General features: G+C 44.0%; 1 protein-coding gene across 1 annotated transcript in view; it reads right to left on the bottom strand.

Moving 5' to 3' along the window:
• Window positions 1-3446: 3446 nt before the first annotated feature.
• Window positions 3447-23847, bottom strand: part of LOC134076483 (thyroid hormone receptor alpha-like) — a 50608-nt gene continuing 30207 nt past the window's right edge. Inside the window, exons 3-9 of the mRNA XM_062531566.1 lie at window positions 19992-20053; window positions 19627-19748; window positions 18831-18978; window positions 17592-17797; window positions 16306-16452; window positions 12310-12568; window positions 3447-10720 (exon numbers count right to left, since the gene is read on the bottom strand). Coding sequence (XP_062387550.1) covers window positions 10470-10720; window positions 12310-12568; window positions 16306-16452; window positions 17592-17797; window positions 18831-18978; window positions 19627-19748; window positions 19992-20053 — 1195 coding nt within the window. The 3' untranslated portion in view covers window positions 3447-10469. The remainder of the gene's footprint in view (window positions 10721-12309; window positions 12569-16305; window positions 16453-17591; window positions 17798-18830; window positions 18979-19626; window positions 19749-19991; window positions 20054-23847) is intronic.

The raw sequence follows: 23847 nt of genomic DNA, 5'->3' as shown, positions 1-23847 counted from the left end.
ATGAGCACCAGCGGGCCATGTCAAGTAGAAGATGAGCTAGATAGTTTACAGCGAATACAGGCTTCCTGTTGTGATAGAGGTTGTTTGAGTGTGCGATATACAGATTACAAGACCGATTAGAACAAGCTCACCCTGTACTGTACAGTTCACTCCACCATCAATCATGTTTTTATGACCCCGTTTTGGGTCAGCGGTGGGATAGTTAGTGAGTTTATGTGACAGATCATAGTCTGTCTTTCAAGCTTGCTTTCTCTCTCTCTCACTCTAACACACATACACACACTGTCTGTCTGACTGTCCTTCTCTTTCTCCAGGACGGCTAAAATACAAGTTCTCTTGTTGTGACAGAGGATGTTATATTAAGAGACTTATGGAGCGAAAGACGAAAAATATCCCCTCATTTGCAGTTCACTGTGCTATCAATCATGTCCTCATAACGTTTCTGTTTTGAGTCCAGTTTGAGACTGTTTATGTGACAGGTCATATCTCTCACGCTCTCTCCATATATCTTTTAGCTCTATCTGTACATTTTTTTTTCATCTCTTTTTTCCTCTTCCTGTAAAACCCTCAACCTTTGCCCTGCCATTTCCACAAATCCTCCCCCCTTCCTTTCCCTCCTCTGTTTTTTCTGTCTGTTTTATAAGCCTCTTGATGCGGGTAAAGCTCCGGGCAGCTCTGCGCTCGAGCTGCAGTTTCCAGAGGCAGACGGTGGGTGGCGTGGCCCCTCTCACGCTCTCAGATCCCAGTTTGCCTCCCTCTCCATCCCTCTCTCTCTCTCTCTCTCTCCCTCCCTCTCTCCCCCTCCCTCTTTCTCACTCACTCCCTCCCTCTCTCCATTTCTCTTTCCCTCTCCCTGCCTCCCCCTCTCTCTCTTCCCACCCCCCTCTCCCTCCCTCCCTCTCTCTCTCTCTCCCTCCCTCTCTCTCTCCCTCTCAGCCTCTTGTCTCCCCTGTAGCTCCTGTGTCCTCGTATGACCTCTCGCTCCACTCACAGGTTGAGCCGAGGATACATGCAGCTGCAGTGGTGTGTGAAAGATGGAGAGGGGGTGGGAGAAAGAGAGGCGGCGGGCGGGCGCGCACTTATATAACACTGATTTAGCTTACATGAGCTGTGCCCATTCATATGGCGTTGCAGTCTCTAGAGGGACGGCTTGAGTGTCAGATCTCCACTTGTTTTTGAGTGTGTGTGTGAGTGTGTGTGCTCATGTGATTCGTCTGAATATGTTGCATTGGATGATGAGAGTTGGATGTTGTGTTGCTGATTAACCCCTAGTGGAAATAGAGTGTGTAGAAATAGTCCCATCTGTGCTCAGACGCTTAATACTGTGTGTAAGTGTATGAGTCCATCTGTCTCTCTCTCTCCCTGTGTGTGTGTGTGTGTGTGTGTGTGTGTGTGTGTGTGTGTGTGTGTGTGTGTGTGTGTGTGTGTGTGTGTGTGTGTGTGTGTGTGTGTGTGTGTGTGTGTGTGTGTAATAGAGAGGAAGGGAGGATAGGACTGAGTATATGTACACAGTAGTGAGGGTAGAGACTGTGTGTGCCATTGGGCTGTGTGCTTGAGTAAGCAGGAAGCCATAATGTTCACATCGTGTACCTTCTCTGGCTGAAGAAACTCAGCTGTAAACATTCCAGTGAGGGGATGGGTGGAGTTACACCAGGAGAGACTCGCTTGGATAGGTGGACAGGAAAGCTGCCTTTATGACATCATCCTCTCCACAACAGAGGAACTAGAAGTGGGCGTGCTTAGCTTGTCAAACAGGGGACTGACAATACACTGTAAAACCCTGTAACTATAGCAACTCCAGGAGTTCTGCAAGCTTCTGACTGTTCAAAAGGAAGGGAAAACATCATTGAGTTTCATTCAACTTGGGAATCAACAGAGATGACAACAGTTTAAGTACCATTAGCTTCATATTTATTACATAAATATAATAATAAAATAGACCAAGCAACAATACGACAAAAATATCTTCCTTTGAAAAAAAGAATGAGATACTTAAATTGTTGTACTTCGTGGCAACAGCTCTAACACTGACCAGAGTTTCCAAGCTAAATATTGCCCTGTGGTTTTTGTGTGAAAGATCACAGTATATCCCAAAAGATTTCTCAGTAGTGTGTGTGTGTGTGTGTGAGAGAGAGAAAGAAAGAGAGAAAGAGAGACTTCACATTGAGTGAATCCATGACATCTATGCAATATTAATGGCTCAACCCTAAGTCCTTTCAGCAGGTTCAGCATAAGGGTGAGTAGACCATCATAGGACACAATTTCTGTCAAGGCAGTCGTGAGAGGAAAAAAAATATGTTTAACAATTCTTAGTAGCTTCAATGAATCAGATCCCCCCCCCCCCCTTTCTAAACGTGCTTAACTGTTTGAAACCAACACCTAGAGAGAGGTGAAGCCCGATACAACTCTGTAACAGGTTCACCTCAATTTCAGGGGCCTCCCATTCAACCTGTGACCAACTTGCATAGTTGTGCAGAAGCCAGCAACAGTTGGTCAGCTTTTCCCAGTCCATAATCTAATGGTGTCCCTGCAGAACCAGATTGGGTAATGTCGGCCTTAGGGCCAGTTCTGTCTCTCACCTGGGTGGACATTGCATTTAACTCGATCGGCTGTCTAAATAAGTCTGTGTCAGTACTGGAGATCAACTATTTAAGAGCGTTGTGACTCAAATGGTCTCCTGTGCACAGTTCCACACCTCCACAGTGTTTCCTATATCTTCATATTGACCGAGTGCTTTTAACCCACCTGATCTGAAGAATGCCCTGATAAGCTTCTATATATACCCCACACTGGGGCAAAGTACTTTGCCTCTATAGCTTTACAAGCTCTGGTTGGGTTGGCATCAAACCATATTATCTATCTGTACATTTCTCTCTACACATACTTAGGTTTAGACACCTGTTTAACAAGGAGTGTGGAGGGAGGGGATGACTGAAAATGAGTGAATTTGATCGAATGATGGCAAAGTGACCTGAGAATGGAAGCCAGGTCTGGCAAAATCCAGCCAGGTCTGTCTAGCCGGCATTCATTGTCAGATGCTTTAAACACTGTATGGTGTAAAGGGACATATGGAGAGTTTGGTTCCAAAATACTGTATTTTTTTTTTTAAGTGAATAAATCATGTTATTTAATTGTGCATTTCAGGTAATATCAATAAAACTGCAGTTGTGTTGTTTAGATTGAGTAAAGAAATCAAGTAACAATAACCCAATTACAGTTCCAATGAAATTACCTGGAAAACAACAACAAAAAAAAGGAAATTCATTCAAACGGATGTAGAGTTTTGGAACCAAACCCTTCGCATGTAGACATCTATAGACACTTTAACACAAATAAACACAATAGCATTATGTTAGCTGTCCTAATAAATGTGGCGTGGAAATGTGTAACAGAAAACAAAAGACAAAGGAACACAGACTCAAAGAAGAATGAGTGAACACCTGTCGTCTAGACAATAACCATTTATTAAAATGAAAAAAAGTCATGGTCTTATATACCTGAGTCATCCTTCGCATTAAAACCCCCTAAGCCTTTCGCGTCTCTTCTCAATGGGTTCAAATACATGGATGCATCTATAAGTGTCTCTACTCGAGCTCCCTCATAGCTCTTCATACAGCTCTGATCAGCATTGATGGTGACGTCTGACTGTTATCTCTTACTGCTGTCCCCACACTCACTGCTGCCGACGCTGGCCCAGAGCAGGCCTGGACCGAGTGGCCAGGTGCTGCAAGCCTAACTTTGGCAGGACCTCTATCTCTCGTTCATACCTTTGGCTGATGAAAAAAAGTGCTATGCATAGTTTCTCCATGTACACAGGCTGGGGTAAAAAAATGGCACCCAATTCAGGTGCTGCTGCCCCTCTAAAGGTTTACTAACAGGGCGGGCATTTCATCTGTTTTAAAGTCACTCTGTGACTGTCTGACTTCTTGGAGCGGGAGCGTGAAACACTTACGGGTGCAAACAAGCATACACACTGAATAAAGAACATAACAAATAAAAATGCATGTTTGGATGTGGGCATGTACTTCAGTGGCCAACTGTCAAAAGAACTGTTATGTACACACCTCACCTATATCCTCCTCTGAATCCTCCACCTCATACCAGCTCTACAGGGTGAGCCTGAGCAGTGCAATGAGCTGTCTTCTTATTCATTTTCAAAAAGGAATACTTATCATTTATTTCGCAGTCGTTTCTCACACATGCCCTTGAACAGATTCAGTGTAATCTCTCAGACGGGCCACCACAATCATTCAGATCACTTCCTCAATGTGATTCTCTCTTCAGCTGTGCGCTGAAGGCATTTGCAAAGAGATTTTCCAATGATTGCTCGTTGACGTTATCCCTCACAAATATAGCTGGAAATTGCATAGATATTTTCCAGTGAGGAAAATCTTAACATTTGGCACCAGACCATGGGATAAAAGGAAGGCCAAACACAAGAGCCAATTCATCACATATGTTAGCTATCATTTGAAATTATTATTTAAAAAAAAAAAATAAAACAAAAACCCCAGGACAATCTCGTTATGCTTTTAGACAGCTGGTTGTACAACTCTGAGCAACTCTGCGCATTCATTTCTTCTTTTTTCTCACCATATTCAGAAGTGAAACAAAAAACCATGTGGTTCATGAATGCAGTTCTGTGACTATTTGCTAGTTTGCTTACTGTAATTACATTGTCCTACTCCAGTGTGGATTTGCAAGCTGCATCTACCAGTATTTCTTTTCCTTGTCCAGGTCAGGAATTTAGTCAGGGATACAGAAGGATTTAGAAATATTCCAAATGTACAGACAATATTCTAGTGATGTCACTAATAAATAGTAAAATTGTGAATGTTAACTGTAATTTCTCTCATCTTGCGATATTATTTCATTTAGTTGCGCACATTTTTTAAAAATGTTAGCAATGTTACCATGGAGGGGGATAAACCAAGAAAGGACTCCAAATAAGAAACTTCAATTTGGATTTGCTGAACTTTCCACACACATGCCCTGAAGGGTCCAACATCCAAGGTGACATGCTCAGTTCATCACAATAAACATCATCTTATATCATCTCCAATATCATGTTAAGTGGTATCAAATTCAAACAGTAGGACTGTGAATGTTTACAAATGCACACAAGCATGATAGCCGTACAGAAAATGTGTATGTTTAGAACTTTAAGAACATGAAGCAGACATGTCAAGTGTGCTCACGTAAAGCTGTGTGAGTGTGCAAGCTTTATACTGTCATTCAACTGGATTAATTCAGTAAAAATGTGTGTATGTGTCCGGATATATCACATCAACATCAAGATGCATTATATATAAAATAAAAAAAAGATCCAGGATATAATATCTTTACATTCTGTGGACTATCTTGGAAATAAAGGAAAAAGGAAAAAAAAAAACTTTCTGTTTTGACTTTTTTTTTTTTATCATTGTAAGTTTTTTTTTTTTTTAAATGTAAATTGTTGAGACCGTAAAACTAATTCTTGTTGGACAAATATCTGCAATGTCTTACTTTATAGTCCACAACGTACTATAAAAAGGTTACAATAGAAACCAGGTCCAAAATTCAATCAAACACAGCAATCAGTCATTATGTCATTCACAATGTGACCGACTGTGAACAAAAGAAGAACACTATTATATTTCATTCTCTCGTTTTAGAGAGAAAAGCCTGATAGAATCTGCATTTATGGTGCTAAGGATTTTCTCTCAGAAGTGCTTCTTATGACTGCTACCGATAAATGGCTGATCCTGGACGTCCAATCCATCCCAAACTGTGTCTTTGAAAGGAAATCTCTGTGTGACCAACCTCTACTAAGACATCTGTCTAGGCAGGTTGTCTTGATCATGCATACATGTACAGTATTAACCTATAACTGTGAGGTATGATAGAGGTCATCATCTTGATCAGTTATATGGTTTAGATTCCCAAGGGCATAGTGTATACCCTCACTGAAGTGATCATTCGCAAATGTTTTGTGAATTAATTACATTCACTTCGGGGGCTTGTACAGGCAAACAAAACACTAACGAATACACCCAAACACTGTACTGCACCACGCAATAGGACGCTCACAAACAATGGGAAGAAATGCTTAGTGTTGTCAACATTGCAGGAAAAAGAGTAGCTTTCTGGTTTTCTGGAAAAAAAGAAGTAGTTGTCAGAACATTCTCTCAGAGTATACTAGCATTATGATTGAGGTATGAGTAGGTTTCTCAATGATCATTTGTTCCTGTTTTTTTTTTTTTTTCAAATCAAACACAAACATGTTCTGCTTACACTGACAATGACAGGCTCATAATATATTGGACGGACATAGTCATGGAAAGATAACCAGTACATACAAAGCAAAAGGAGGTCATGTCCATTGCTGACCTGGTAAGCATTGGTTACAGTTGCCACAGAGCACTTTATCACAGCCAAAGATACAATTAAATGAAATATAAAACAAAGACAAACGACAAAGAAGTGTACAAAACTGATGTCCACGCCGCATGAACTTAGTTCCAACATTTTATGCGCTCACATTAAATGTTCAGTTTTCTCTGCTTGCCACAAAGAAGCAACTCCTTTTACAGCTGAGCAACACTTACGGGCATTTTAAATGACCTCCGACTGTCCATGACATAATACCATATGGGGCCAAACTTCCCCCCCCCCCACGCTGAAGTCTCCACTACATTCCTCTCGTGTGTGGACGTGAAGGCCACGCCCACAGCCAATAGGTTGCTGTTCACGCCGGGTCTGAGTTAATCCCCACGCCTGTATACAGTATATATCGTAAATGATACCCTAATTTGGCCAAGACTTTGCCATGAGCGGGGACTGCATGTGAGCTGCACGGGTGGATTGTGGGTGATTGTTTTCAGCACTTGATTGTTTGTCAGTACGTTTTGGGTGACACTGAGATCACTAGAGAGGACACAGGGGCAAGGGAGGGGGGGACGGGGGACGGTCAGGAGGGTTGTGCAGGTCCATCTTTGATGATGCCTGGGGTGCATAAACAAATGGTCGACTCGTGACAGCCTCTGACCATGGTACGGACCCATCCCAAAGGCAGCTGGGCCGTTCGAATGGGAAAATGACATTCAGAGCGCTCTGTCCGTTCAGGATGACGGGAGACAGGCAGAGCAAGGTAGGAGGGTTGGTTATGGAACAGGCACCAGCTTAAAAGTCGCGTGAATTCATTCATCGTGTCCTGAAACGCTCCCCAGAGAACAAAATGGCTGTTTCCTGTAATTCTGAGTGTGGCCAGTGGAGTGCGCCGAGCTTGGCACTGCTGGTTGCTGGACCAGGTGGGTGTCTTATGGCAGCTGTGGGAGCTTGAACTGTGCTGGTGCGATTGATCTTGCCTGAGGGGGCCCAGGGCCAGCGCGGGCTGGGCACTGCTGCGGGTTTTGACCGTGCTGGTGGACACTGGTGGTGGCGCGTTTTGACGACGCCTGAGTCGTGATGCTCCTGACCTGTGGACTCGTACTGAAAAGTGCATATGGGTGGTTTGGTCAGTGTTGGGAGGGTGGGGTTGCTAGTGGTTGCAGAGGGGGCTCGACCCGTCGTCTGCACATGCTCAGTGCGGCTGCAGTCCTGAGGCCCAGGCCATCCTGAGGTTCAAGGCCCAGAGGTCAACAGACTTCTTCTACTTCATCTTTTTTTATTTCCCTCTTTTTTTTTTTTTTTTTTTGGATGACCAGAGCATCTGAAAAATCATCATGCACACAAAAAAAAAAAGAAACAAAAAAAGAAAAAACAATCAGGCTATCTGTCCTGTTCTTCAGTCCAATCACATTGGAGCTGAATAGATCACCACCTGGCGGAAGAGGCTTTTGTTGGTGTTATTTTGTTGTCGTCGTTGTTTGTTGCTGCTGTAAACGGTTGTAGGAATATCCTGATGGCAGCTGTATCGGATCACAGTCTTTGAGAAGCGGGATCAAAAATGATATTGGTCCCAAGTGAAAAATCAAACACACTCGCACACACACACGCGCACACGCGCGCGCACACACACACACACACACACACACACACACACACACACACACACACACACACACACACACACACACACACACACACACACACACACACACACACACACACACACACACACACACACACACACACACACACACACACACACACACACACACACACACACACACACACACACACACACATACACACACACATACACAAAAACGTATCATGTCCCCTGTGGAAACAGTGTGTTAGATGCATGTCCTTTGTTGTGTGTGCAGTCATAGTTAAGTACAGGCAGGTAATTTGCAACTTGGCAAGGATTGTGAGGGGGGAGTGTTGCTTGTATGTCTGTGTGTTTGTGTTTGTGTTTGTGTTTGTGTTTGTGGTGTGTGTGTGTTTGTGTTTGTGGTGTGTGTGTGTGTGTGTGTGGGGGTGTGTGTGTGTGTGTGTGTGTGTGTGTGTAACAATGGCAGCCATGCAGACACTACAGCTGAGGTAGAATGTGTTGGCTGAGGGCCCACAGTGAGGTAGGTCAACACCATCCTACTTTTCTCAGGCAACCCAAAGGAGTGAGGTTTCTGTGTGTGTGTGTGTGTGTGTGTGTTTGTCTGTCTGTGTATGTGAAGCGTGTTTTGTCTGAGTGTGTGTTGTCTACGTGTGTTGTCTGAGAGTTTGTGAGCGTGCCTGTGTGTGGGTGTTTGTGTGAATGTGTAGGTGCGCGTGTGAGAAAACGACACATGCTGTGCATCTTCAGGCACACACACACACTGACAACGTTGCCGTTCCTTTCTATTTGGGCGTGTCTACGCGTCACTCTGTCCACTGTCACCCAGCTCAAACGCACGCAATCGTAATGACTGAAAACTCATAACAAAAAATGTCCCACCGACCCAATCAAAACTCTATGTGCTGCAATTTCCCATTCCCATTTGCCAATCAAATCTCAATTGCATTAATTTGAACGTAGCCCCATTCACAGTGCCAACACTAATGCTACCAGTGCATCCACTACTAGTACATCCTTAGCTGGTGCACTGAGACTGTATCTCTATACTGAGGCGCCCATTGGCACAGAACGGGCATTAGGCTGCACAGGCTCAGAGGTGCCATTTGGAGGTGGTCACTGAGGTGTCTGGGTTGTGTGGTGCATCCGACAGCACAGAAACGGCCTCTCGCTGCAGAGACCTTCAGGGTGTACTACGAAGTCGAGGTTACTTGGCGTGACCAGGTCACGGTTTTGAGAGTCACCGCGAAAAAATCTCAAACGCACTTCAGAAGCGACACGTGCAGTTCTGTTGGAGATCGGCCGTTTACTCCTGAAGCCACGAGGGGGGTCAGCCGGTCACCTAGTCAACCAGGAGATGAGGTCACGGACACAGCAAACGGAACTGGTGAGAGTCAATGACATACTGCGTACGTACATGTCTGCAGGTAGAATGGTGTGGATACAGGTAGTTACGAGTGTATTTATACAGCTGGAGAGGTATGAGGGGAAGGAGGGGGGGGGTCGCACATTGACATGGCCATGTGTACATACATGAGGACACATGATAACTACAGGTACACTGCGTGTGTTTACGTAGTGTATGTGTGTTTGTCTGTCTGTCTGTCTGTCTGTCTGTCTGTCTGTGTGTGTAAGTATACAGATGTACAGTAAGCACATTAATGCACCTGCGTTCAGGTACGCTGATGAGGTAATATGGAAGTGACGAGCTGTCTGCTTTCATGATGATATGTCTGCGCGGAGACAGAGCGAATAACGTGCATACAACGAGGAGCACGGCCCATTTAAAGAGTGCAAAAAAGAGGTTGAAATGTTGACTTGATCAGACACTAGACTCAGAGAGAAAACGAGGGCTCACGTAAGGCCTTATACTGCTGCATGTTTTGTACATTCCTAGAGAAACGATTAGCTTCCTGTGCACTGTGGGCTTGAATTTGAAGAAGAAAAAAAAAAAAATAGCTTTCACAGATTGACCCACGTGCTGAGGTGTATGTGTGTGTTTGTTTTTTTTGTTTGTTTTTTTGCACCTTTTAAATCACCAAAGAGTAAGGTAATGGTGGGAGGTAAGTAGGTAAATTGGGAGGTAGGTTCGCGGATGCTAGCTTCTCTGGTTAATGGAAATCTGGGGTTTCCCAGCAGGGCCATGGACTATGAGAAAGAGAGAGAGATAGAGAGAGAGAGAGAGAGAAAGAGAGAGAGAGAGAGAGAGAGTGGAGGTCTGGGAGGTGACACTTCAGAGCTGTCCAAGTTGTGGCAAGCACAGGGCGGCCAAACGCTTCCGTGGCATCGACACCACGTCTGGCGTCACCAGTCTCGTTTGGCTACACGGAGAGAGCAAAACGTGAGCGAGTGTAAAAAATAAAAGTACCCCCAACTCCTTCACCGTTCCTCCATGGAACTTTCGACCCCCATCCCCCAACCCCACCCACCCCCGTCCGTCTGTCCTCTTCATCTTTCTGCTTCCTCCTCCTCCTCCTCCTCCTCCTCCTCTGGGTCACACCTCCTGGTCCTCGAAGACCTCGAGGAAGAGCGGGGGGAAGAGTTCGTTGGGGCACTCCACCTTCATGTGGAGGAAGCGGCTGGCGTGGCAGGCCCCGATCATGCGCAGGTCCGTCACCTTCATCAGCAGCTTGGGCCAGAAGTGGGCCATGTGGTGCTTGCGGTGGTTGATGTAGTGCTCGAACGCCAGCAGGTACTTCTCCTGACACGCCTCGATCTTCTCCAAGTTCGTCAGGCCCGTGCGGTCTGGAAAAGTGTGTGTGGGGGGGTGAAGATGATGGAGAAAAAGAAGAGAAAGGGAGGAAGAGAAAAAAGTTCAACAGAGAGGCAAAGAACAGGAAGAAAGGAAGGAGGAGAGTGAAAGAGAGGGGGCAAAGAGGAGGAGGAAAAAGATAAAGTGAGAAAGATTGAGGGAAAAGAAACAAGACGTAAGTGGTGTGTTGATGTATGAATGTTGTATAAGCACGCAGGCAACGAGTGTCATTTATTTACATTATAATTTAACAGGAGATAAGAGTGATAATTGATAATTGTCTATAAAACCTGCCGGAGGCGTAAACTAGACATAACAGAACCTCACAGAAGCTTATAAACAGGCTAAGACGTGGTGAATGAATCATCAAAATAGTCCAGTAAATTTGTCAGACAGGCTTGTAAATGTTCCAGACAGATTAATAGGGGCATGTCAGTAAGGGATGCCAAAGCTCTCAGTCCCTCTGTCCTCAACTACAACAGGAAAGCTAACAGCTACATCAGATTACATAGCGGCCAGCGCGGGGACAGATCTGTCTCTGATCTGGTAGTCATCCAGCATCCAGTCGCGGTGGGACCTGAGCCTGAGCAGGCAGAGGTGATGCTACGACACACTGGACTGGGAAAATGCACAAAGCTTTTCCCTGAAACTTCCAAAAATCATGGACGACAAACTGTCATTTAAAGTCAACTTCCATTATATATATATTTTTTTACGTAGATCAATGTTTCCCAAACAGTGTGCCGTGAAGGCCATGCATGTGTGTCGCAGAGAAAAATCCATATTTTAGTTGAGTGTTTTCTTCTTTGTTCGTAATAATCATTAACAATTTGTTAACATAGGAAGTTATTGACATCACAAAATCGCTTCTAAACCTTTCTATATTCAACGGCATAACTGCATTTAGAAGTAGCAAAAAGTTGTTCACTACCTTATGCTATATATAGGCTAAAGAGACAGACAGGAAGGCTACAATAAGGCTTGAGCTTTGGGCTATATATAGCTTCCTGACATGCATCAAAATACTGTACATATGTAGGGATGTTAACAAACAGCAACAAACTTGCAATACTGTGGCTTTTATGTGCTTATTATATTGGTCTTGTGCCTTGAGATTTTGTTATAGTAAATACTGTCACAACCCCCCACCCCCCATTTCCAAAGTGTGACTGACTGGATCAGAACTGACCTGATCTCATTCCAGAGCAATGGCAGCCCTTTCCTCTCTAGAGTTCCCCTGCCCTCCAGAGCTCCGCTGCCCTCTCCTCTGTCATCTAGAGTTCTCCTGCCTCTAGTTACCCTGCCGTCTACAGTTCCACTGCCCTCTAGAGTTCCCTTGCTCTCTAGAGTTGCCCTGCCCTCTACTGCTCCCCTGCTCTCCAGAGTTGCCCTGCTCTCTAGAGTTCCACTGCCCCCTTCCCTGCTCTCCAGAGCTCCACTGCTCTCTAGAGTTCCACTGCTCTCCAGTTCCACTGCGCTCTAGTTCCACTGCGCTCTAGTTCCACTGCCCCCTTCCTTGCTCTCCAGAGTTCCACTGCGCTCTAGAGCACTTCTGCCCTCTCCAGCTCCCCGGCCCTCTCACCTGAGCTCAGGAGCAGGACGGCCTGCAGCAGCGCCACTTCCGAGTCGTCCAGGTTGAACTGCGCCAGGCTCTTGCCCAGGTCGAAGATGGCGTCCGACACCACGCCCAGGCCGCCGTTCTTGAGCTGCTCGCGCTTGACGGCCATCTCGCCGCTCAGCGTCAGCGTCTCGCTCTCGGGGTCGTAGCGCACGGCCGCCCGTAACGACATGATCTCCATGCAGCAGCCTTTCAGCAGGATGATTTGGTCCTCGCATGACAGCTGGGGACACAGAGCAGCCGTCACTGGCACGTACACACAGACAGGCACACACACACACACACACACATACACGCATAAATACACACACGCACGCACACATGCACACGCACACACACACACACACATGCACACAAACACATTCACACACACAAACACATGCAGATTTCCAACCATAATGATTTTGTCCTCTAGCATAGTCCTCACAAATGGAGTTGGACACACACACACACACACACACACACACACACACATACACACTCTCTCTCACACATACACACATTCAAATTTCAGGCCTGATCCCAAGATAAATGTCAGATATACACAGGAGAGACATAAGGTATTAGGTGGGGGGATTTCACACATCGGCCAATCTCCAACCAAGCCTTATTGACCGTCAAAATCCTAATAGCTAACAAATAAAAAAAATCACTAAGAAAATTATCACCAACAGAACGGTCTTCAAAAGCATTTTACTGGGGTTATTAAGCCAAGGAAGTTGGTACAGGGAACAAGGATTAACACACACAATCTCTCTCTCTCTCTCTCTCTCTCTCTCTCTCTCTCTCTCTCTCTCACACACACACACACACACACACACGTAAACAAGTGGCACTGTGGTGCCCCCACTCATAATTCAGTGTACGCAGATACACACAGTCTTTATGATTATGCTGTGGTGCGGAAGACATCTGTAGGATCTCTAACTAAAACCACTCAGCCATAAGCCATTAAACCTTCTTTCTCATCACTGGACTTCATACTGCTGAGATGAGCAGGCTCTTGGCCTCCACACACACACACACACACACACACACACACACACACACACAAATATATGCTGTGACACTGCATGATTCAAAAGCTAACAGGATTTATCACTCAGAGTGACACTCACTCATGCAATATGCGCCCAACATCCTCTAACCCCCAATGCAACCATTCACAGCCATGTTTATGCTAACTATAGTGCTTAAAGGAATAGTTCGGAATTTTGGACATAGGACCTCATTTCCAACTTTACCGAGGTGATATAGGTCGGTGGAGACCATTTTTATCGCGTTTAGCCCCTTCCTTCAGTTGCAGCGTCCCCCTTTGCTAACGCTGGTTTTGAGCTAACACATTTCTACGGTAACATCAGTCTGACATCAACAACAGTCTTACTCACTCCACCCCACACCCGAGACAAGTCAATTAAATCGTCGGACTATCGATATACATGTCCGTGTTGATAGAATAATTTTAGAAATAAAACTAACCTTGCAACTCAATGATTTATTACATTTTGAGGGACTAGTTTCTCAATATCAATCCGCCACTGCCATACAGGGAACAAAGTAGGCTATTGCAATGCGATGCAAGGTTCGTTTTATTTCTAACATGGTTCTATCAACACTAGGCATGTGCATCGATAGTCTGACGTTAAAATGTATTTGTTTCGGGTGTTCTGTGGAGTGTTTTCATTGGCAGGCTGGATGTTACCGTTGACTTGCATTATCTTGGCACCAGATTAGCACGAGATGAACGCTGCAACTCATAGGAAGGGCAGAAATTCACTGAAAATGGTCTTCACCGACCTATATCACCCAGACTGAGTTGGAAATGAGGTCCTATGTCCAAAATTCCGAACTATTGCTTTAATCAGGTGTGTTTACAAATAGAAGAGAAACTGTGACTAAGGGAAAACAAACACAGACAGACACAGACACGCACGCACGCACGCACGCACGCACATACACACACACACACACACACACACACACACACACACACACACACACACACACACACACACACACAGACACAGACACAGACACAGACACACACACAAACACAGACACACACTTACATACATATGAACAGACACACACACATTATACGTGATTTTTACGACCAAAGCTTCCAAACAAACAAAGGGGGGACAAATCAATCAGTCAAATCAATTGGTAACGAGGGACTTCAGCCATTCCTCAACTATTCAACTAATTACTCCAGAATGTGCTTTTGAACATTGGTCTCTGCATTGATCTCTTCACAGAATTGCAATAAGAAACCAATTGTAGAATGGACATTGGTAGACCACTGAAACCCATCAAAGGTAAGGATGATAAACGTACAGTAATCATCATACAGATCAAAAGGCTGCCCGACCCGATGCATTAGAAATCAAATTAATTTAATTTCCCAACTATTAGCCCCGGCTTATACAATTTTTTGTTTGTAAAATTTCTTCAGCTACTGTAAGAGGTTAATACTTAAGGGCAGTTAATATGGTATTAATATGGTTTTGTTCCTTTTAACTTGCATAAAACACTGGCTTCTACACAATACACAGGAAATTACCGTAACAGGTTATAACAGGTACTTTGAAACATATTTTGGCTAGAGTTTGAAATGTCTGAAGTCAGTCCAACACCATTGAACCTGGAGTGTGTTTCACATGCTTCGTTAATGCCTTTTACTGGAATAAAGACTGAATGCTGCGTCAACAAACAAGATAATAAAAAGAAATCCTCACAAACAGACTTTTCTTTCAATCACATAATTGGCCACAAAGAGCTTTCTCTTGCAATACTGAAACCACCCTCTGCTGTGTTCTTGTTTGCTGGATGAAAATTAGTCCATTTATTCTGAATGAGTCTGAAAACAGCATATAATGATTCCGACTCGGTTGTGTTGGACACACAAATGCAAACGCATGTCTTCGGCACAAACTGTCTCTCTCACACACACACACACACACACACACACAGAAAAAATTGATGTCTAAAGAAATGGGAAATAATTGCCCATCTGAAGCCACCCTGTTGTCATACTTTTCTTGTGTGCCCCTGCAGAGGGCTGTTATTCCTCCCCCATTATCACCCTCCTGCCTGCCTCACACACAGACACTGACGCGGGGAGGAAGACGAGACGCTAGGCATGATTGCTGTGCGCGCGGAGAGAGCTATCACTAGCTGGGGCTCCATTCAGACACAGCACCATTCTCCCGCAAATAGCCCCATCTCGAAGAGCACTCTTAAAGCTAATGATAAAAGAGGCAGCCCCGCTACTGCATCCATCTTGAGGTGCACAACAGTAATGACATCCATCCAATAGCCTTAGTGCATCCCTGGCTCTAATTGCTTTTGATGGCCACTTATATTCTAATGGCATAAAAAGGACAAAAGGACTAGACTGTTTTGGTCTGGGTTTTTTTCCCGGTGATGTTCAGCTTGTATTTGACTACAATTATATTTTTCCGTCGCATCTGAACCCATCTGCTGTGGGCCAAGGACACAAGCTGCTAGAATAAGTAATCAAGCAATCAAACACAGGGGGCCTTCATAGACCTGTCAGAGATAGTTTATCTGGTGACCTATCAGTGTAAGCATATCCAGTGAGAATATGGCCAATTACAGTTCAAAAACAGCAGCTCCAGTGTGAATTTGACCAATAACATCCAGTGGGAATCTGGCTAACTACAGATCAAGAACAGCACATCCAGAGGGAATCTGGCCAATCAGAGATCAGAGATAGCGTACTCTAAATAGAGTATGACACCATGACACCTCTGAATAAGTGACGTTCCTGAATTTGTACAATACTGGGTACCTCTAATGACAATCCAACACCAGAGTGACCGGTGATGAACTCACCCTAGTGGTCAAGGTAAAAAGCAGCTCTAATACCTTACGAAACCACCTAAGTGAACAGTACCCCACATAGTGGCCTGGCTGGCAGCGAGTGCTTAGACTTACCTCTGTGAACATGGGCAGCTTTTTGGCAAAGTCGACGACTCGGGTGATTGCGGGGGTGATGATCTTTGTGAACTCGCTGAAGGCTTCCAGGTCCACTTTATCCCCTTCTGATGTGGTGGTCATCGGAGACTGGCCAATGTCATCAGGCTGTGGGGGGAGAGACAGAGAGAGAGGGGAGATCTCTCTGTGAGATTAAAATCTACAGTAAGCTCTGTATTTTATAACATGCCAGCTTGCTTGATCATTCGGACGGTTTATTTTAGTGGTTTAACTTTCTGATAGCGACTTAAAAAAAAACAGATGCTTAAGAGTAGTTCACACGAGGAACAATAACTATAACGATTATTAACTATAATAATCTATAACGCTATGAGGGTCCACACTGACCAACGATAAGGGAAGTCTCTCCTCGTGTTGATGAATCAGACGTCTAAAATGGATGGGTTTAATGGGTTCTGATTGGCTGTCAGCTTTTTGTCATTCTCAAAATTGCCCTGAAAGTGATCCCAAACGATATCATTTTTCATATCCTTATTGTTATAGTATAAGTGTCAACATTGTCATTCATATTAGCTAGAGCGATTCAGTACTTGCCTCTAACGTTATAGTAATCATTCTGGTTGTGAACGGCCCTTTTTAAATGAAAGACATCAACACCTTTAGATCCCTGTCATACAGTCTGGGCCAAGTTCATTCAGTCTACTTTATTACACATATTAAATAAATAATATTATCGTACACATATTAAAGAAACATGATACGCCATAATTTTATGAAAGTGGGTTATTCACCATCTCCCCTAGAGTTAGATAAGTGAGCAAAAGCATTTTTGTCTCCGTGCATGCATTGTCTTAGTCTGGCAATGCCCCTGCTAACTTAGCTTAGCATAGTGAATGGAATCTTAGATAGCATGTTGTGAGTAAAAGTAGGCCAAAAATAAACCAACCCTAATTATCTCTGCCAAGGAGGCTAAGTTTTCATCGAGGTTTGTTTGTTTGTTTGTTTGTTTGTTTGTATGGTTGATTGCCTGTTTGTCTGTTAGCAAGATAACTCAAAAAGTTATGGATTAATTTTGATGAAATTTTCAGGAAAAGTCTGAAATGACCCAGGGAGCCCTTAAACCATTACATTTTGGGAGTGATTCGTATCACCGTCTGGATCCAGGAGGCGCTTATGTTTCCGCTTGGCGGAGTGCTTTTCTAGTTACTTCTTGTGCCCTGCGCATTCACAACGAGTACAAACGGCAATGTACTGTAGACTGTGACTGCGCTGCTCTGCTTCCTCACCAGGAATTTCCTCTTCTGCTTCCAGTGGGAGCCCTGGGCGTTGGTGTGCCGGTGGGCCTCGGTCACCAGGCGGATGAGCTCCCACTCCGAGTCCGTGGGCTCCGGCCGGTTCTGCAGCGTCCGCACCAGCTCCTCCTTCTTGCGCTTCTCGCGGTTCTCCTCGATCAGCCGCCGCTTGGCCACCCGCTTGCTGTCGTCCAGCACCACTGATGGGAGAGGGGCGGCGTTAGGAGATGGGAGCGATGGGAGGAAGGGGGGTGGGACGAGGAAACATAGAGGAGGAGAGAGAGAGAGAAGGAGGGAGAGAGTAAGAAAAGGACAAAGAGAGAGTAATGGACAAAGTGAGACAAGACGAGACAAAGCCAGAGCTTGTTAGGTTGCAATTATTTGTACTTATTACAAAACTAATTGTGTTTGGATTGTGCCTATTGTGTATGAGCAAACACAAAGACTGGAAGACAATGGAAGTCGGGACAAAGGTAGTACTTTTTTCCCCATGTGTTGTCCCATTAATTGGCTTCCCTTATTATTTGCTTTGCATCAGCTTTGCTCGGGCCCCACTATATGGATGAGGGCACTTGGGTTGGCCTTTTTGTTTTATTTTTACTGCAGATGCAGTAAAGTGTGACTCATTTCTAAACAAGCCTTCTGCTGCAGGGCATAACCAGATGAATCATGTGCAGAAGAGAAAATGTCCTAGTTGTGTTTGACTGTAATTTCTCTGCCACATCTGCACCTTGCTTCTATAGGCTCGGCAGAGACACGTGCTCTTACAGACTAATCAAGCAACCAATAACGTAAACAAAAAGGGGAAAATATATAATCAAACTAAGCCAAACTAATCAAGGCCAATGAAGTAAAAAAATCATTAATGCTCAAAGTCGTTACAGTGTTTATTATTAAAATGTCTACTATGTCTGGCACACTCCCTACTACTGCTGCTAATGGTGATAGCAACCATTTTTAATAAAACTATTATGTTTTTCATTACTCATATTCAATTTGAATGTTCATATTCGACAACAATAAAAACCAAGAACAATACTGTTTGTGTGTATGTGCACTGTTTCTAAGTATGGTATGAAATCCGAGGAGATCTAGCCCACATCTGTTAGTGTGCGTGCACGTGCCCATGTGTACAGTATATGTGTGTGTGTGCGTGCACGTACCCATGTGTGTGAGTGTGTGTGTGTGTGTGTGTGTGTGTGAGTGAGATGTGTGAATGAGATTTGCACTCACAGTCCATAGCCATGCCCTCCGAGATGCACTTCTTGAAGCGGCACAGCTGGCACTGGTTGCGGGTGATCTTGTCGATGATGCAGCAGCTGTCATACTTGCAGGAGTACGCCGGGTGCAGGTTCTTCTGGATGGTCCGCCGGAAAAAACCCTGGAGTAGGAGATAAAGGTAACTTTATTTGAGTGTCTCTGTGTGTGTGTGTGTGTGTGTGTGTGTGTGTGTGTGTGTGTGTGAATGGACAACCTCATATATTGGTACATGAAAACCATCATTGTATTGAGCTATATTGCCTTTAAGCATCTGTATTTACATTCAGTACATAACCTTTCTTAGTATGTATATGCTTAGAAAATTGCTGTCTCATTTTCTCCAGTTTTGCAGACCAAGATTCCTTTCTCATAAACACATCCATCCATTATATACTGTAGGTCTGGCATGTAAAATCTATACATTTGTTTATCTAGTTACAGTATGTGATACTGTACATATTTGATTCAATCATCTTTATGTGTGTGTGTGTGTGGGTGTGTGTGTGCGTATGTGTGTGTGAGAGAGAGAGAGAGAGAGAGAGAGAGAGAAACAGAGAGAGAGAGTAGATTTGTATGTGTGACAAATGACAATGTGTCGGTGTGAATAAGTGATACTCTCTGTTCATGTTTGTGTGTGGCGTGTGCGCATTTATGTTTATGTGCAGTTTGTGTGTGTGGTTTGTGTGTATATTATGTTTATGTGGAGTGAGTGTGTGTGTGTGTGTGTGTGTGTGTGTGTGTGTGTGTGTGCGTGTGTGTGTGTACGCACCTTGCAGCCTTCGCAGGTGATGCAGCGGTAATGGTAGCCGGTGGCTTTATCGCCACACACCACGCACGGCTCATCCTTCTCCAGGTAGCTGGGAATATACCCTGGAATAGAGACGCTCAGCGCTAGAGAAGGAGGAGGAGAGGGTAGAGTTATCTCCGACACGCACGCACACACAAACAAACACAAAAACATACTGTACATACACATACACTTCCTCCACTTCTTCCACAGTTCACTGCCGCCACCCCCCCCACACACCACACAAACACACCATCTCTTTATAGTCTCTTTGTTATGTCTTTATCACACACACACACACACACAAACACACACACACACACACACACACATTGGCGTGTCCTTACCAGACATGCTCTTGACAGAACATTGGCTGTTCTTTCTTTTCCTCTTCACACCATTAGAACGCCTTCACAGAGAGAGAGAGAGAAAAAGGGAGGGGGGCGGGTCACACACAAAATATGTTAAACATTTGAAAATGACATGTGTCTTAGGACTTACAAGAAAACTCCACCCATTTTTCACATACATCTCTGTTTCTCAAGATCACCGAGTACTGTCGGGACAACCAAAAAAAAAAAAAAAAGACAACAAGTTCGAGTTGCTGCAGCTAACAGCTAGAGCAGCCAGGTAGCTACAGTGCTACACTCGGGGGGCATAATCTTAAAGATGCCAGATAGCTTCCACACCAAATACGAACCCCACTGGAGTTCATGTGAACTGTAGACCCCCCAGACTTCTTCACATTAAACAAACCAAACAAGCAGCTGAAAGGGTTCCGAACCAAAAGCTCTGGTGCGAAAGTGCTCTCGATATCGCTCATATGTTATCTGCCTAATACCTTTGTGCGCACAACCTTTCACCTCTCGATTTTTCATGCCCACGGCCAACACAGCCCATGAATGTCAAACACACACACACACACACACAAACAGAAATAATACAGTCCCTGTCTCACGTTAAGGTCTTTGTGAAACTGAGAGAGCTGATAGCTATGAAACCGCCATCAACACCCCCAGCCAAAGCGGCAAACTTGATTTCATGGAAGCATGATAGGTTGATGACAGTCTGAGTCAGTGAAGAGAGAGGGGAGATATTCCAAATCTAGGTCATCAAGGAAAAAGACAAGACACCGCATGATACATATATGAAAATACCCCCTATTGCTAACAATAAATAACAACAATATAGCAAAACTATATTTTTCAATAACTATTTTTTTTAACAATCTCCAGCCTAATACCAAAACACACACATTATCTTGCCTGCACAAACCAAAGTAAAATTGCACACACACACACACACACACACACACACACACACACACACACACACACACACACACACACACACACACACACACACACACACAGACACAGACATGCACGCGTCTTCCAATGTGAAGAAGCAATATGAAGAGGTAATCTACAGAAACCTGACCTGTTGAGGCATTGAGGAGGTGGAATGTGCATTGGAAATTTGTCTGTGTCACTCACTGCAGGAGTGGACTGATGAGGTCTGTTGCACACAATGTGAAGTGACAGTCTAAAACCGGTGCTTCTCTCCTCCTTCACCATCGCAGGGGTAGGCCTACATCACATGTGCACACCCCCACACATGCGCGCACACACACACACACACACACACGCACACTCCGGCAGGTGATCCACTGAGCCTTGTGCTTCCTCTTGTCACCCAACCCCCTCCTCCTCCTCTCTCGCTCACTCTCCCCCTCTCCATCTCTCAATTTATCTTTCAGCGTGTGTCATCGCTGGCCTGACCTTCCCGTCTTTCTATGGAAAGGTGGTCGGGGGGAGGGGCCGGGGGGCACGGCATTAGTGCTGTTCAGTCAGTGGGACACAATGTCACAAATGAGGTTTGTGATGTTAAAGGATTACATTACAAACACTGTTATCCAAACAATGGGGAGTTTTATTGATTGGTTTGTCCGTTTACATGCTCTATATTCTATAACCTTAATGTATGTGTGACCTGCATTGTGCCAGGGAACAAAGTTAATTCACTGAACATGACCACCTATTTGGCCACTGTTACCTATGCAGGTAAAAAGAAGACACACATGGATAAATGTCTGTTGAAATCGATCAAGTAGAAAAGAGGATCTTATATGAATATTTGATATTTACTGCAGTCTACTCTACAGGTAAAGAGTATACATCTATAACATGTCAGTCACCCTCCCCTCCCTTGCTGCGTTTGACAGATCAAGGTCCTCTTTTTGGCCCTCCACAAATATATGCGAAAACTAAAGAACAAATACAGCCAATTAAGATCCTTAAAAGCTGTGCGCAAAGGTCCCAGATGGTCGAGTCTCTTGAATCGAAGCTAAAAAGGGTCTGCACAAATGACATTGTTAGTTGGTAACGCTATTTTGACAGGCATGCCACTCTTCCTGGATGTGTGCCGAGGTCAAGCAGGAACACTCCATGACATATGCAAAGGGTTCAGCTCTTAATTAACTAGTGTGAGCGGAACATCGACAAGTCAAAACTGCGCACATATAAAAAATAATTAGCTATGATTAATTAGTAGGTCATTCATCATTGTCATATCTTATCTTTTTGTTTCAAGGCATGTTTACTATGCTTTGTTGGTGTTATATTTAATCAATTTAGATATTTGTCTTTTACCTTCTTGTCATCAAAGCCTTATCTAAAATGAGTTTGCTCTTACATTGTCTTATATTATACATTAGCACCTTGTCATGTTTTGTGTCTTTCAATATGCTGTATAAATTAATTAGCTATTGCATTTACATACTCTAATCATATCACTCATAATTGTATCCAATTAAAATACATGTATGCCTTCAGCAGAACTACATTCTAAACCATCTTCACAGAATAGGCCTACACAGACACATTCTATTACTTTTGCCACCAACAGAAGCCACAACACATCTGACTGAAATACTCAGAAAGAGAAGATCTGTTTGGTTAACGCATTTTGTACTTAAAGGACACCATAGCCCTACAATTCTGATATGGTATACATGTATCCACATTACGTATGTCATTTTTTTGTCCAAAACTAGCTACTGCACAGCACAAATGCAAGAATGCCATTGCAGCCTGAAACCAAATGAGAGGCATATCTAACTATGTGTAGCTTATGTAACTTAAAACAGTTAACGTCAATGTCCATGACAGAGACAATATCTATTTGATGCTCTATTTGTAGTGATTTACATGTGTGGTTTAGCCTAGAACTTGTACTGAGTGCCATGGCTAGTATCTATTATGTTACATATTCCCTTGCTTGGCCATCCTTTAATTTGACAGTAGCTCTCAGACACACAGTCAAACTCTGTTTGCCAATGTTAAACAGTTAAACATGCGCAAAGTTGACATGGCAACAATGTGATCCTCTAAAATAAAGTCTATCACAGGTGGGAGACTTGTGTCTTGGGGAAAACCTACAGTATGTGCCCGACCAAAACAAAACAAAACAAAACAAAAAAACATGTTGCCATGTCCTGGCAAACCGTCTACAGACGCTTTAATGGATTAAACAAGAGGGGACACAGATGATGAGATAAAAACGTGGAAACAACAGAATCCTCCATTTGTCCGAATTTCCAGGGGTCTGCTTTCACTAAGCCAATGTGTATTCAAATGTGTTCACTTTGCTAATTACTGCTGTACTCCACAGTAATTGAATAGCCAGGTGGACGTTGAGATTCTCACAGATAAGGAGGAGCTAGCCACAATCCTCATCACCTTCAACCTCATCATCAACCTTTCTTTAGGACTTGTGCTTGTACAGTATTAACCGACCAAAATGGCAGGAGTTAAATTAACCTTTCAACTAAATGACTACGGTATATGTGCCACTGTTTTTGTAAGATTATGAAGATAAAATGATTAAATCCAGTGTTTCTACTGGTGACGTTTAAACGTGGCCACCAACCACAGCAAAATCTTTCCCGCATTGTTAAACAAACCAAAAAAATCAATTCAACCAATATTCTTTTGCCAATGCCTTGATTACCCACCTCACACCGTCCACACACACGACAGAATTAATTTGCTTAACAACACTAATAGAGTTCATTACACTGTCACTCAGTACTGTCATTTGCACTGTCAGAGGACACCCTCAATGCTCTAATTAAGACAGCTCATGTCTAGATGAAACGAGGTAGGAAAACAGAGCAGGCATTGAGTTAGGTGGGAGGAAGAT

The sequence above is a fragment of the Sardina pilchardus genome, chromosome 3, assembly GCF_963854185.1.
Source record: "Sardina pilchardus chromosome 3, fSarPil1.1, whole genome shotgun sequence".
NCBI classification, from domain to species: domain Eukaryota; kingdom Metazoa; phylum Chordata; class Actinopteri; order Clupeiformes; family Clupeidae; genus Sardina; species Sardina pilchardus.
This window is presented reverse-complemented; position numbering and strand designations above follow the sequence as displayed.